Source organism: Astatotilapia calliptera, chromosome 4, assembly GCF_964374335.1.
Source record: "Astatotilapia calliptera chromosome 4, fAstCal68.1, whole genome shotgun sequence".
Lineage (NCBI taxonomy): Eukaryota > Metazoa > Chordata > Actinopteri > Cichliformes > Cichlidae > Astatotilapia > Astatotilapia calliptera.
Window position 1 is genome coordinate 4736477 of NC_137425.1, and position 14310 is coordinate 4750786.

Sequence of the window (14310 nt, forward strand, 5' to 3'; positions counted from 1 at the left end):
CCTGACAGCAGATGCCATGTTTTAAGGGAAAAAGACAATCCAGCAAAGACTTGGCAGAAGACCTGAGAGATCTGGACCTTCAGCTGGTCCATCTACTGCTCACTGAAGCCTCGACACAAACGTCTTGTAGATGAGCAGCTGTGAAGAGGCTATTCTTAAGGAAAGTGGGGGAAAAGTCAGAGATATTCCAAATTACACAAGAACTGGACTGAAAATCTGTGGCAAAAGATCTGATGGAGTGAAGAATCCAAATTTTAAATATTTGGTTTAATCTTTGTCAGTATTTACAGACGAGGCACAACAGACGTACGACAGGAAGCGTCTACAGCCATCTGTAAACACAATGGAGCCTCTGTCGTGGTTTCAGCCTGTGGTCTTGGAGATTTTGTCAAAATTGATGGAATTACAAACACAGAAAAGTACCACGTTTTGATCCATCTGGAAAGCATCAGGGTTTGACCTCCTCACAGTCTGGACGTATGAGATCATCTTGACAGGATGGAACAACTTGCAGAGGTCTGAATGTCCTTCCACAAGCCCGAAGAATTCATTCTGAAGACTACTTAAAGAAATCACAAGAAAGCGCACCTACGACAGTTCAGGATGTGTTGAGGAATAAAGGCGGTCACAGCAAACATTGACTTTCAAGCTTGTTAGAATTGGTTTTGCACAATAACATGACAGACATTCACCAGCCACTTTATCAGGTGCACACATTCAACTGCTTGTTAAGGCTGCTGATGCTGCTGTAAGTGTGAGGGATTGCATCTGTTTGATCGCCACAGCCTGAGTATTGCTGCTCACCGCATTGTACCCATCTTCTAATGGTTCCTTCAGTCACACCACAAAGCTTAAATCATAAATTCATCACCAAAACACTGATTAAATGATTATTATTAATATCATCTAGAAGAACTTTTAATCAAATGCTAAATTTAAATACAGATGATTTTTAAAAAAAACCCCAAAAACAAACAAAGGACCCACTGAACTCAACCTTGCTTTATTGTAAAAACAAAAACAGCCAAATAAAGCTAACAGCACATTTAAAAAACTAAACAGATATTGCTTTACATATCCAGCTACATCCCCTAAAGACAAAATCAGCAGCTTTAAATGGACAGATGAAGAAGAAGCTGACAGACAGATCAGGCACTTGGACAGAGGAGACTTACAGCGTGTACAAATATAGCAGAGAAAGTCACAGCTAAACACATGGTGACACAGTCAAGTACTCTGGAAGACAGTCGGCTGAATTTCACATCACAACGAGGAGGAAAAATTATAATTTAAAACTCTCTAAAATAACAGGTCTATTTGCTACCGTACAGTATTTTTCAGGAGTGCAGCATCTAACAGTCTCTCTCGTCTGCAGCGTGTCGGCGTTCAGCAGTCCTTCTGTTTGTGCGTGCTGCTGCTTGCTCAAATCTTTTTTTGTGCTGTCAAAGTCTTTACAAATAAAACCAACAAACATTAAAACCCACTCATGATTATTTTCTAAAAAGCTGAGTCACACACAGATGTTACAACTAAGCTTAGTGCAAACTCTGGTGTCCAAGCGACGTGGCCCCATGAAAAATTACAGATCAGTTCGCCAAGTACACGACAATAAGAAATAACACATCCTTACAAGGTTGGCTATTCCAGTTTTGGCTACTCACATGTAACAGTTAAAGGTTTTAGGTTAAATACCACGAGCTAATATCAACTGCTGTTGTGACATTCACCTTAATTCATTTGTTGATGAGTAACAGCAACTACCAAAGTCTTAAACACCAAATACAAACCTGTAGCTTGTGACTACGACACCTGAAACATGTCAAATTATGTGCCTGTTTGTTAATGCTGGGCTGATTAAAATGAAAGTACGAGCATCTGAGTGAAGTTTAGTCTGTATTAATGCTGTGAATCATGTTAATATTTAAAATCTCTTTTTTCCCCTCCAACAATTAAAATTTTCTTCGGACTTGATATCGGCAAACGTCGCCGTTAGTATTGCTGCATTCAAACCACCAACTGGTTTTCTGAGACAGTAACATCCGTGAAAGGCGTCCAAAAAGACAGGAAGAGAGAGGCGTCTGTGTCCCCGAGTGACAAAGCAGGAGTGCATTCATTGGATGAAAGGAGTGCGGTGGGTGCGGGGGGAGGGGATGGGTCGCTGTTGGTTGTCCCAAACTGAAATCAGCGGATTAAATGTTGATACAACCGGCATGTGCAAAGTAGCTGTTTAAACAACCAGTGGAGCCCATTCACTTGGTGTGCGTCCGTACTGCAGGAAACACAAGGAAGCAAAAGAGGAGAGGGAAACAAATAAATACAGAGGAAGGAAATGTGGGCGTGAAATAAAAAATAAATTCACATATAGAAAGTCACAGGATAAGCTAGGCCTGCAACAAGTGCTGTTATTCCAATAGCAGACTGTCATAAAACAAGTCATAAATAAATACTCTTTCAATATCATGTTTTACTGATTATTGATCTGAGAAAGAAGAATATCTGTCGGACTGATCGGCATCAAGGTCGGATGTGTTAAAGAAAAACAAAACATGCATGGGTGTGTTTTGCGTCTTTTCCCTCACATAAACTAAACGGGCACAGCTCTGAGGCCTAAAGAGTGTAGCCAGTGCAGAAGAGCTTTAAGCCAGAGTTCTTTTTAATGGCCAGCAGGGGGCGACTTCTCTGGCTGCAAAGAGTTGATGTTTATGGGAATTTGATCGTCCTTGCTCAGTGATCTCAGTGACTTCATAGGCTCGGGTTCTAGTTAAATATTTAATAGAACCTGAAATCTTTCGTAAACATTGGTCCTTCTACAACTAAAAGGAGAGTTATCTATAATATGCTCACATGCCACAGTGGCTACGTCCATCTTCTATTCTGTGGGTGAGAGAGTATGCATAGACAATAGCTTCTTGTGACTCAGCATGCACACGTTTGGAGTTTTGGTTCTGTTTACATTCACTAAATTTAATCTGAAGCCTAATAATTCTGCACATCTGTGCGCATGCCTTGCTGAAAGAGAACAGTGTGCAGAAGAGGTCTAATGAAAATACTACACATTTCTGCCTTCGTGTGGATACACTTTAGGAATCTGGACCCTGTATTTTTCAGTTCCCTCTTGCTGCCACTTGGAAGCAGCAGCATTCAAGTTCCCTTGATCACTTTAAAGATGCTCCAAGTGCCTAATACTTAGATTTGGGATATAAATGTGGTGACGCTCTTACCTGAATATCAGTAAGCTCTTTGTAGAACCTTTTGGCCAGATCTGGACCGTTCTGCATGGTGGGGATCTGGTACATCTGAGAGAAAACAGAAGGAAATATTGACGTTATTGGTGATTTCCATGGATTCCTCACACCGTCAAACATGAATATTTAAAAACGAACACTTTCCACATAATTATTTGTCCACAAATGTTGCCTGATGACTCAGCAAAGCAGAAAAATTAAATATTCATGTTTGATAATGGGCCACAGGAAACCCCGCAACGTCACTATTACTCATGAAAAATAAGCAGCATCAGAACCAGGAGATGAACTCCCACCTTTCCTTTGTAGAGGAGGCTGCCGACGGGGCAGACGACGCAGGCCGTCCCTGCACCAAACACCTCCAGGACTCGCCCGGCATCCAGAGCTCCAAGCAGCTCCTTCATGCCCATAGTCCGCTCCGTGACTTTAAACTCTCCCTGACAGAAACACACAAAGAAAGAATTTTTTTTATTTTATTTTTTTTTATTGCTGCACTACATTCAAATGTAGAAGTTGGAAATCCCAATCGTAATCTTTCAGCTGGAATGCCTCATTAAATTCCCACCTGGCAACCCGGAGAAGCCCGACCAACCAAAATAATTTGTTCAAGACAATTTCTGAAACTAGGAAACGCTCGTCTGCAAAAAAATGACACCACTGAACATCATGCTGGGAAATGCTAACAAGCACTGGGATGCTACAAACTAACTAAGACTCAGACTAAAAATGAGACTCCTTTTGTTCTATTTCTGCTTATCCTGCATCTGTGCTGGACTTTCAGTGTGGGCGGGGCTCCGGCAGCTGTCTTGTTGACCTAACAGCGGTCTCTTACCCAGGATCTTCCCAGGTCCAGCAGCGACTGTCTGGTCACTCCTGGGAGAATAATGCCATCCAGCGGCGGGGTCACCAGCTCTTTCTCTGCATCCACAGAGGAAAAATTCACAAGAGCAGGTTTAAACTGTGTGAACAATAAAAAGATGACTGGGTGAAAAAACAACCAAATATGAACAAAAAGAATCTGACCTCCTTTCTCATTGGTCCAGTAGATAAAGAGGTTCATGGTGCCGACCTCGGTGATCTCCTCATCTTGTCCATACAGCCAGAGGACCTGCTGACAGCCTCGCTTCACTGCCTCGTTCTGCACCGCTATTGTGGGGCCGTAGTTACTGGAAAGAAGTTAAATAAGACAGACAGCCTGATTTATTACATATGAACAGAGCGGCTTGGACTGAAAAACATAATATAAAGACATTGGTGTAATGCATGTTTTGCACACCAGGTGGCAGTCAGTGGTAGTGGGGCCATACATCTATGAATGGGGCTATTCTGAGGGTGACTCGTGCAGGTGCGTTGCATGGCAGGAGGCACGCAGGTAAGAAGCAAGATACAACATGCAAATAATAAATGAAAACTGCTGATGTCGACAAGACGGGTCAGACATCAGTGCCAACATGCAGCACCGGTGATTTACAAATAAAACTCTACAACATCCTCCACAGAGACTGAAATGAACACAAGAGTATTAGCACATTTTCTCTCCTTGTTTTTCATTTAAATAACATATTTAGTCATCAATTAGAAGCCTTACACCGCCAAGATCACAACCTGTAACCAAAGTAAAGTCACACAATCCAACAATAATTAATTTCAAGAAGTGAGGAAGACACGGTGACATGTCAGGTTTTCAGTCCAAAGAATGATGACAGAGCAACCGTTGTTGTGCACAGGCACCAGCACCCAAAGAAAAGGTGTTTGTGCTGACGAGGAAGCATCCTGTTAATGTCACGACTGTTAGAAGGAACATTGTGAGAACCACAGAACCGCAATCATTTCTGGATTGACAACAATAAACAATGAACAATGGTGTTAAGAACCCAGCCTTGAGTTGTGCTCGGCTGCCAGCTCTTTCTGAGCGTCACTAAGTTCAAGCTGCGTTAGCTTTGAGTGAAGGATACAGACACCCTGACGTACAGCCCTCTGTGATATTCTGCTTTAATGTCAGGAATGCAGACCGGCTCGACTGACGTAGCAGAGCTGTAGCTCTGTGCTTTGAAATATGTCTCCATGAGTTCAACACAGTGTATGGTGTGCAGTGCAGCGAGGAGTCCCTCAGACATCTACACTGGAGAAACTAAACAGCCACTCCATGAACGCATGGCACAACATAGAAGAGCCACCTCGATGGGACAAGACTAAGATGTACATATGCATCTAAAGGTCAAAGGTCACTCTTTCGAGGATGCAAACGTTCACATTTTGGACCAAGAACACAGATGGTTTGAAAGGAGAGTGAAAGAAGCCATCTATGCCCACTGCGAACGACCTTCTTCGAACACACATGATAAGGTGAGGCAAGGTCTCACAACGGTTTCACCTGTGACCTCAGCTGATAATGACCCACAGCTTTTTTCACACCTCATGTGGTGATGCAAACAATCAATAGTGGGTCAACAACCCTTTTAAGTGAAAACTCCCTCAAGGGCTTAAATACCTGAAATCTTCACCTTTCGTCTTAGAACTGAGGAAACGTCTCGAACGAGAGGTGAAACGTCTTCAAGCAGCAGTGCAGACACGTTGTGATGAAAGCACGAATGAGACATTCACAAATCTTCAAAGATAAAATGGATTTGATTCTGGATAAAAGCCTCAAATGATAAAAACAAATAGCTTTAATAAAGGATTTTATCTGCTTGTCTAGTATAAAAATCACAGTCCAGTTCCAACTACACTGCTCGACTGATGTGCTCTGGCTTTAGTGATCATATCTAAAACGTCAGCATCAATCAGGCTCTACTTTCTGTACCAGTAAATGCACAATAACATTTAAACAATTAGCTAAACAAGACTGCAAAGCTCTTAATCTACACAGACTAGAAACCTCCAGCTAGGCTGAAAATTCCCTTCAGACCATGCATGAAGTGAGTCCTGGGATCTAAAAGGAAACCTGGATCTGGATTAGTTTTTGATATTTTCTTCAGAGCACTGAGATGAAATTTCACAGTGTTTCTTATTTCAGTTTGATATGAATATGTGAAGATATAAGTAAAATTTTGCCATATCTTGTACTAAAAAGTAACCAATAAAATAAACTCCTTAGCAGAGGTAACAAACAACGTAAGCCCACCGAATTACTCTCAGCTCCACTGGAGTCATGTGACTACTGCTGCTAAATCAGGCCCGACAGCTGAAGTGTTTACTCCACTTTGATGGAGGAGAGCAGATTTGTTGGCTTAGCGAATCGAGTGGGTGTTCAGCGGTGTTACGTAATCACGCCGGAGCCGAGCAGGTGCTGATGTAGGACAGCAGAGTCATGTGGAAGCAGGGCCGTGATTACAGGCTGCATGGAATCAGGGGAGATTATAGGAACGCCGATTTGTCTCCTCAGTCTCGTGATTATTTTTGACCTAACTGCAGATGTTTTCAAAAGCACAGGTGATGGTCCAGACCATTAATGTTCCAGCTGAAGCCATTGTACGGTTAATGCTGAATATTTTAAGGCTGATTTTAATGCAAATACACCACCTAAAATATCACACAAGCTCTTTCCTTTTTGACACTCAGGCCGGCTTTCTCATCTCCACCAGGAAAGTGAATAATCTGCACAGCTGGGCTCCATCCAGATCCACTGCTGAATGAAAACACAGCTGTGGTGTGGAGCACTGCAGAAAGTCCACCTGAACATTACAGAGCCGTGAAGCTGGTAAACTGCCTCAGATTTTTTAAAATACTTTTTAAAAATGTATTTTATACTGTTTTTTTTATACTTCTTTCTGCTTGTTTGGGTTCCATATCGTCAGTAAATTAGTTTCAACTTTGTTTACCGGTTTCTCTCAGAAGTCCTTCAAACTCAATTGTGTTGAATTGTTCTTTTTATGCACAAAATCGACTCATAACCACAGCAAGACAGACACCAAATGCACACTTAAGGGTAAAAACTTACCCTCCCATCTTGTAGGCCCCAACACCTCCTTTCCAAGCTCTCACAAACGCAGGGTCTGCCAGCAGGGACACTGGGTTGAAGGACCCCGTTGAAAAGTACGGCCCGACTGGGCCGATGATGACGAAGATCATAGCTTTTCCTGGACGAGACACGCCAAGAGACGGCTGGATGTGAGGTAAGAAAAGACAAGAGGAGACTGTTAATGAGGAGAAGGACATTTCAAGCACATCCTGGCTGACGTGGAACCTGCACAGGCCTTTTAGTGAAACTAAAGCTCACCTCGGTTCCAATGTAAGTGGGTCTGATATAGAGGCTGGCATCCTGGGAGTAGGGGACCCACTCCTGGTCGATCTCCACCAGCTTCTTGATGCACTCCAGCAGTTCTCCTTTATCAAACAGCTGCACAAGGAAAAGACATTCAACAGTAAGCTTTCACCATTAATCTGGCTAATATAATATCATCCAAATGACTCTGGCTGTGGTGGAGAGGAGGTTGCTTACAAACTCTTATCCGTCTACTCCCGCGCTCTCTGCACTACTTACTTTCTCCGGCAGACGGTTTCATCTTGGCAGCCACGAGGACAGATACTAATCGCTGTCATTACCTCACGCCCTCACTTTATAAGCCATCTTATCTGTATAGTAGAGAATTACCTGTTCTCTCATATCATCATTCAGTGTATTTTCACCCTGCACTCTATCACACTGAGCTTCTTTAATGCTGACATTTGCTGGTGCTGGAATGACCAAATTTAAATGCAGATTAGATTAAATGTAATGATCCTTTATTATTTATCCTTTATGTAGTCAACATTTTACAAAGCATGTGACTGCATTTTATTTAGATTTTTATTTACTGAGAGTCTTTCTTCTTTTTGCAAATTTTCTTATATTTTATTGCTGTATTCTACTTTATTATAAGCTGTACTTAATTTTTTGGCTGCAGTAACACAAGAATATCCTATCTTTGGAGAAATATACATGAGGTAAAATCTTTTCAACACAAAAACACAAAAATTAAACAAGTGTCACAAATTAACATTATAATTCTCTCGGTTAATTTATTCATGACGTGTCAGTGATGGATTCTAGAGGGCATAAACATAAAGCATAAATAGAAAAACAGCTGAGCCCACATGTTCAGTATCTACGATCCTCCCTGTTTGTCTTTACTTCTAACAGCAGCCAGGCTCTCCATTGGAGGCAGAACAGAAAGACAAACAGAAGTCTTGTTCTCCAGAAGGCTATGTCTAGCGTGACATAGGGCTGGGCGATATGGCCTAAAATTCATATCGTGATATAATTTGAAGCATGTGCGGTAACGATATATATCGCGATATATTCTTTTCTTCTGTATAACATATTTCCCACACTATAAGGCACACTTAAAATCCTTTAATTTTCTCAAAAATTGAGAGTGTGCCTTATGTATGAATTCTGGTTGTGCTTACTGACCTCGAACCGATTTTGGCGTGCAGAAATCTGTTAAAAAATGTTTTGATGGATTGTCAGAGCATTACGGCTGCGTAGTGGGGAGCTTCGCGGAGTAATCTGGGTCCAAAACTCCGTCCACTTCAGGTCCCAAACGAACACTAAGAGTTAAAAACGGTCTAAATTCTTTCATCTTTAATTAAATCATCAGCGTTGCTGCTTTATCGGGTGTAACGATTAAGTTTTACATCCATGCATCCATGAAAACAGAATTTATTAAATTTAATGGAGTTAGAAGTTAACAGGAAGTTAGCTCGCTAGTTTACACCTAAACATTTCATACTATGTTCTGACTGAGAGATTTTTGAAACCAATTCAAACGTACAGCTCTGTTATCACTTCCAACATAAATGAAGACAGAAAACTAAACAGCAGTGGCGTTTGCAGGGTTACTGAAGTTGGACTACCTGGTATATAATGTTGTGTTACGTGATTGCTAGCGACACAGTTATGTTAGCATAACATTAGCACAGTGAAGCTGGAGGATGAACGCCAACGTTTTTCCACTCGATAAAAGTTAAGGTGAGGGATTCTGGTGGTCAGGGACAAATGTAATCGTATCGGAGGATGCTATACACGGGCCAAACTTCGTCAGGAGAACAACTAAGATTATTCATCCACAATACGAGGTTAGTTATTAATATACTGCAACAACATGGGAATAGAGCAGCTGCGAGAGAATTCAACATTAATGAATCAATGTTACGGAAGTGGAAGAAGCGCAGTTTTTGGCTTTCCCCATATTTCAAAAGTGCTTCATCTCTTTGCAGCCGCTGCGACGCTTTCGACCAAAACAGGCGCAGCTTGATGACATCATCAGCATGCACTATCGCGATAGAGCGATATAGTCAAACTCTCTATCGTTGGCCAAATTTATATAGTTTCTATCGTATATCGTTTATATCGCCCACCTCTAGTGTGACACTTTCAAGACTCTTCCAAATACATATATATTGCATACTCACAGTATCTTAGTTATACTCAAAGTTTGTTTCCCTGTGAAACAGTTTCACAATAATGAAGTGTGAACTCTGGTACCAGGACATCAGGAGGGTGTGTAAAAAACTCGTTTGTGAACTGTAAAGATAACCTATTCCTGTGTGGTGGTGGAAAGCTTTAGTTCGTTTCCAGCATAGACGCAAATCCCCTTTGGCGTTGCGTCAGGCGGGTTAAAACCCTGCCAAATCAAACATGCACATCTCCCGAGTGTAGTGAGTCTAAGGCAAGGGAGCAGCCAAATGTAGTTTTCTCAACCAAGTACACTCAAGTTTGAGCTTTTTAGATCCTTGCTAAAGAATTAGCATCGACAGCACATTTAGACCAACAGCAGCACTGAGATAAAGCAACACAGGGTGAGGTTAAAGCTCATAAAAGGCGATGAGACCCAAGTTTGAGACCCAGTTTGAATCATGGAGTTTTTCCACTCCAAAGAATGAATGACCAGCATTCTTCCTGCAAGAGGAATTTTTGGCACCTCCCTAATGAGGTTTAATCCAACCCCTCCCACAAATCTGGTTGCGGTGTTGTAATATGTATTTTACCTGTTTCATTTCCTCAAGTGTAACTGACATTTTGGGAATGAAGAGAAAATGCTCATCAACCTGATCTTTTATCTCCTATCTATTTTATCTTTTATCTTGGGAAGAAATGTGGCTTTGCTTTGAGAAAACGTGACACTTGACTTGCTGCCAGATGAAGGATTAAAAAAGCCTGGATCAACTTTTCTACCAGACCACGCTGTGTGTTTTTGCCAGAGCCGTCCGTGTGCTCAGCAGCCTCACTGCGCTGACTGGCTTCAAAGAATGAGCAGCGCTTTGTCATGCTGTGCCACAGTCTCTCTGAATAAGGCCTCAGTGTCTCACGATGGTCTAAAATCGCTTTTCTGAGGCGTTTCCACTCTGATTAAAATGATATACTGTGTGAAGGACAAACAAAATACTGATATCAATATATATTGCAAAGAGCAGCCTCCAGGGATAAAAAAATAGAACCACCAAGAAAACAACCAGACACCTTAAATACCCACATTTACAGCAAAGGTTAGCATGTTCATAACCTATTGATCTGGAAAGAGTATCCTGAAAATCAATGGATGGTATCCATCTTTTATATACAGTCTATGATATATTAGGGTCAAGGTTTCTGATGGTGTGCAAACTCACAGGAAGGCTGCTCCTGTCTGCACTGCGATGCATCCTCTCCATGTTCAGCATGGGTCTGAACAGGCGGATGTGGTTGTCGACGCCACGGTACGCCTTCATGCCTTCAAACAGCTGGAGAAGGTAGAAACAAATAACTTTTGTTAGTTACTATGTAGGTATAGATGAATGTGGCAGTGTTTCCCTTTTACTGAATGGTTATGGCGACTTTAAGCCCATTCTGGCACTGATATTCATCAAATTATCAGGTGAGAAGACAATACCTAACCATTTCATTGGCCAATATGTGTCAGCCATTGGCTGTTATTACAAGTTCCTGGTCTACAGGCTCACTTATATGTTACACTACAGCAGAGGGTGCTGCACCCAGTGAAAATATCATGCATGTTTATGTACTGCACGTTGGCAGAGTGCTCTTTACCTCTATGGAGTAGTGCAGGGCAGAGCTAGCTGGATGCAGCGACAGATTCTGGAAAGGTTTGATCTGAGGAGATTCCCAGCCGCCCTTCTCCGACCAGTTGATAGTCAACATGTGGTCAGAGAATTGTTTGCCGAAGAGCAGCGTGGAAGGCTCGGGCTTCGGCTTGCATTCTGTGTTGCGTTCAATGGTGAGACTTGCTGCCTGAGATGGAGACGGAAAGGCGAGCCGGACACGGGTGGAGAAAAAAAAGAAGGAAGGAGACGGACAAGAGCAGAGCAAGCGACGAAAACAGTGATTGTTTTTTTGAAATTGCTGTTATTGACACAGCATGCGCAAAAGGACAATTGGTGGTGGTTAAACATAGTCAGGTAAGGGTTAACAGATCACTTGGACACAATTAAACAGGTTAAATTAAACTGAATTAAATAATTACAACAGGCACAGAGTGAGGGGGACACAGAAATGGAAATAAACTGTAAATAAAAAGCAACTCGACCAAGCTAAAGAGACAAATCCCTCTAATGAACGTTACTTTCTTCTTTCTGTTACCATCATGTTCTCCATACCAAACCAGCCATTCACAGGCTCGCCAGACTGTAATTCAAGGTCTCACCTGGTGAAAAAAGAAAATGTTAACGTTTTCCTCATTACCTTAAAGGAGCTGGCGAACCGCTGCGAGCCGAAGGAAAAGGGGAAAGTCTGAAGTCGTCGTCCATGGAGTGCCTGCAAGGAATGCATGATGAAACTCTTTGCGAGATGATGTGGCAGCTTTCTTTAAATACCCATCAAAAAGTTTCAAAATGTTAACAGATAACAGTTTAATCTCTGATTTCCAGGTGACAATCATTGATCCACGTTTGGGAACACACAGGAAGACTATGTGCAATATTGTTTTTTTTTCTGAGGGGTGTGTGTGTGACTCAGCACCAATCATATTGTCTGCACATTCCAGAAGGAGACAGTCGTAAGAGCTGTAAACAGAATCAGATCACATGTGCAGGGTGCTCTCTGCAGAATGATATTATGTGGGCAACAAAGGGCTTCACAATAAGAAGAAAGCAACAGCCAACCATAAAAGCTTATTTCATAAAAACATATCATTAGTTTAGGTACATAAATTATCAGTGCCACTCCTTAACTGGCTTTGTAGATCTTGGCATTCATACTTGGAGTTCAGGCAAGGTAACATGAGAAATCTAAAGGTAATTCAGCCCTGGGGTAAGACAGGATGGGATATTATACTTTTACTTATTTAACCCGTATTAAGATCAACTGTCCTGGCAGTTTAATACTTATGGAAGCAATCTTCTAATTAATCTCGAAATTTCACATTTTAGTTTACCTTTCTTAATATGGTGCTGGGTTTCCCATATTTTAACTGATTTTAATTTTGCCAACTGAACAGCACGGAGTCTTTCATATATAGTCATCACACAAATGCCCCTCTGTGGTATGAAGCAGCAATTTGGAGCCCTGAGTAATTGAACCACTGGGAGCACAGCTACAGCTTCCATAGACTAAATGGAAATAATTAGCCTGACAAGTTCAGGGAAGAAAGAAAACAGAAATTACAATTTGACTGCTAAATCATGACTAGGTAAAAGTTGACCAGTTAGTAAATGATTGCGTTTAAAGTTAACAAGTGTGTTGAAATAAATGATTAAATATCAGTTAAATATTGGGTAAATAATTAATATACACAACTAGATTCTTTCTAACAATAAAAACAATGTTAAACAGTAGAAACATTTGGAAAAATAGTTAAATATTTAAAAAAGCAGAATGGATACAGGGCTAAAACATCCAGGTTGTGCTTCTAAATGGTTTTAACTTTACCAAACTAATAAGTACTGGGCTGTTAATTGTATGCATACAATTGAAACAACATTTAAAGAAGTTTAAAATCTAATTCCAATATTTGGTAGATGACAGCTGGCATTGATAAAGGGCCACAGGGCAGCTCACTTGACAGGCCAGTTCTGGCATGTTTGAAGGTCAAAGAGCTAAACCACTGACATTACAGACAGACAATATAATTATCACCTCGTGTCCATAATTTCTGCACAATGGAGCGTAGGGAAGCATTTTGGCGTAAAGGTGATGCAAGATTTTGTCTTTATTGCACAATGAGAGCTTAGCTATATTTTTTCCCCGAGTTGATTTTTGCCACACACAAACCTGATGAATGAAATATATCCCTATTTCCCAAAGCAACATTTAGTTTCTTGCATTCAATTGTGGCATTTAATACAGCAGGAAAGTAACTTATTCTATTCATTCTACATGTAAAACACAAGAGTAATAACGTGGTAGCAATGTACACAGACACTTTGCATTTTCTGTAAATGTGCATCAACTAAAAGCCCTTTAATATTTAAGTCGACGCACAAGACAGACTGACCAAAAACAAGACGTCACGCATGAAAACCTCAAAGTTCCTAAGCAGAAACAAATGATCCCAAAAAACATAAAATGTTTTCGTCTCTAAGTGAGCCGAATTTGTTAACCGCCTTTAAGGTTAACAATTGCATCTTCTTAGTGTTTTTATTTTGACCATAAGCAGAAGACATAAAATCTCCACATTTCTGCATTAAGTTTGGTCTTTTCCATGCTGTACAATTTTGCCACGCTCCGCGCTCGCGCCGAATTCTCCAGTAGCAGTGGGCCAGGATGTTTTACTGGCCTCTTATCTTCTTTAATGATTACCGGCCACCTTACCGCCCATTCAGGTTAATCATTTACCCACAACATCACAGCAACCTGGTAATAAACAGCACACAGACACTCAATCGACTCACCGTCCGGAGGGCTGCCATCTCCGCTACGCCAGTGATGATAAACAACTTTGTTAGTCCGTGTGGAAACAAACGCTCCAAGTCAGCTTGCGTTCCGCTTTGAAATACGAGACCTTCTTGCTCTCCCTGAACCCAGAAGCGTCAGGATACGAGCAGCGTGTGCCGACTTTGAAATATTCAGGATCTTCTATTCAACTTTTCTACCAGTTTAATAATTCAGAAAGAATTACACGTCTCAGAATAACGACACAACGATGTT

The 14310-nt window shown here is 41.3% G+C and overlaps 1 protein-coding gene across 1 annotated transcript; it reads right to left on the bottom strand.

Annotated features, from left to right (window-relative positions):
* Positions 1-987: 987 nt before the first annotated feature.
* On the bottom strand, positions 988-14189 carry bcat2 (branched chain amino-acid transaminase 2, mitochondrial). The gene is made up of 11 exons (XM_026164111.2): positions 14055-14189; positions 11908-11979; positions 11257-11457; positions 10839-10949; positions 7465-7584; positions 7186-7349; positions 4269-4411; positions 4078-4163; positions 3542-3682; positions 3222-3296; positions 988-2269 (listed from the first exon to the last, which is right to left on the bottom strand). The coding sequence occupies exons 1-11, from the start codon at positions 14070-14072 to the stop codon at positions 2228-2230; spliced, it is 1173 nt and encodes a 390-aa protein (XP_026019896.1). The 5' UTR covers positions 14073-14189; the 3' UTR covers positions 988-2227.
* Positions 14190-14310: the final 121 nt, after the last annotated feature.

Bases quoted from the DNA above. Each gene is read 5' to 3' on its own strand.
- bcat2 (XM_026164111.2), bottom strand. The intron at 11,458-11,907 runs GTAATGAGGAAA...TCTCCATCTCAG, and splicing joins GGTTCGCCAGCTCCTTTAAG to GCAGCAAGTCTCACCATTGA. The intron at 7,585-10,838 runs GTGAGTTTGCAC...TTCCTTGTGCAG, and splicing joins CAGACAGGAGCAGCCTTCCT to CTGTTTGATAAAGGAGAACT.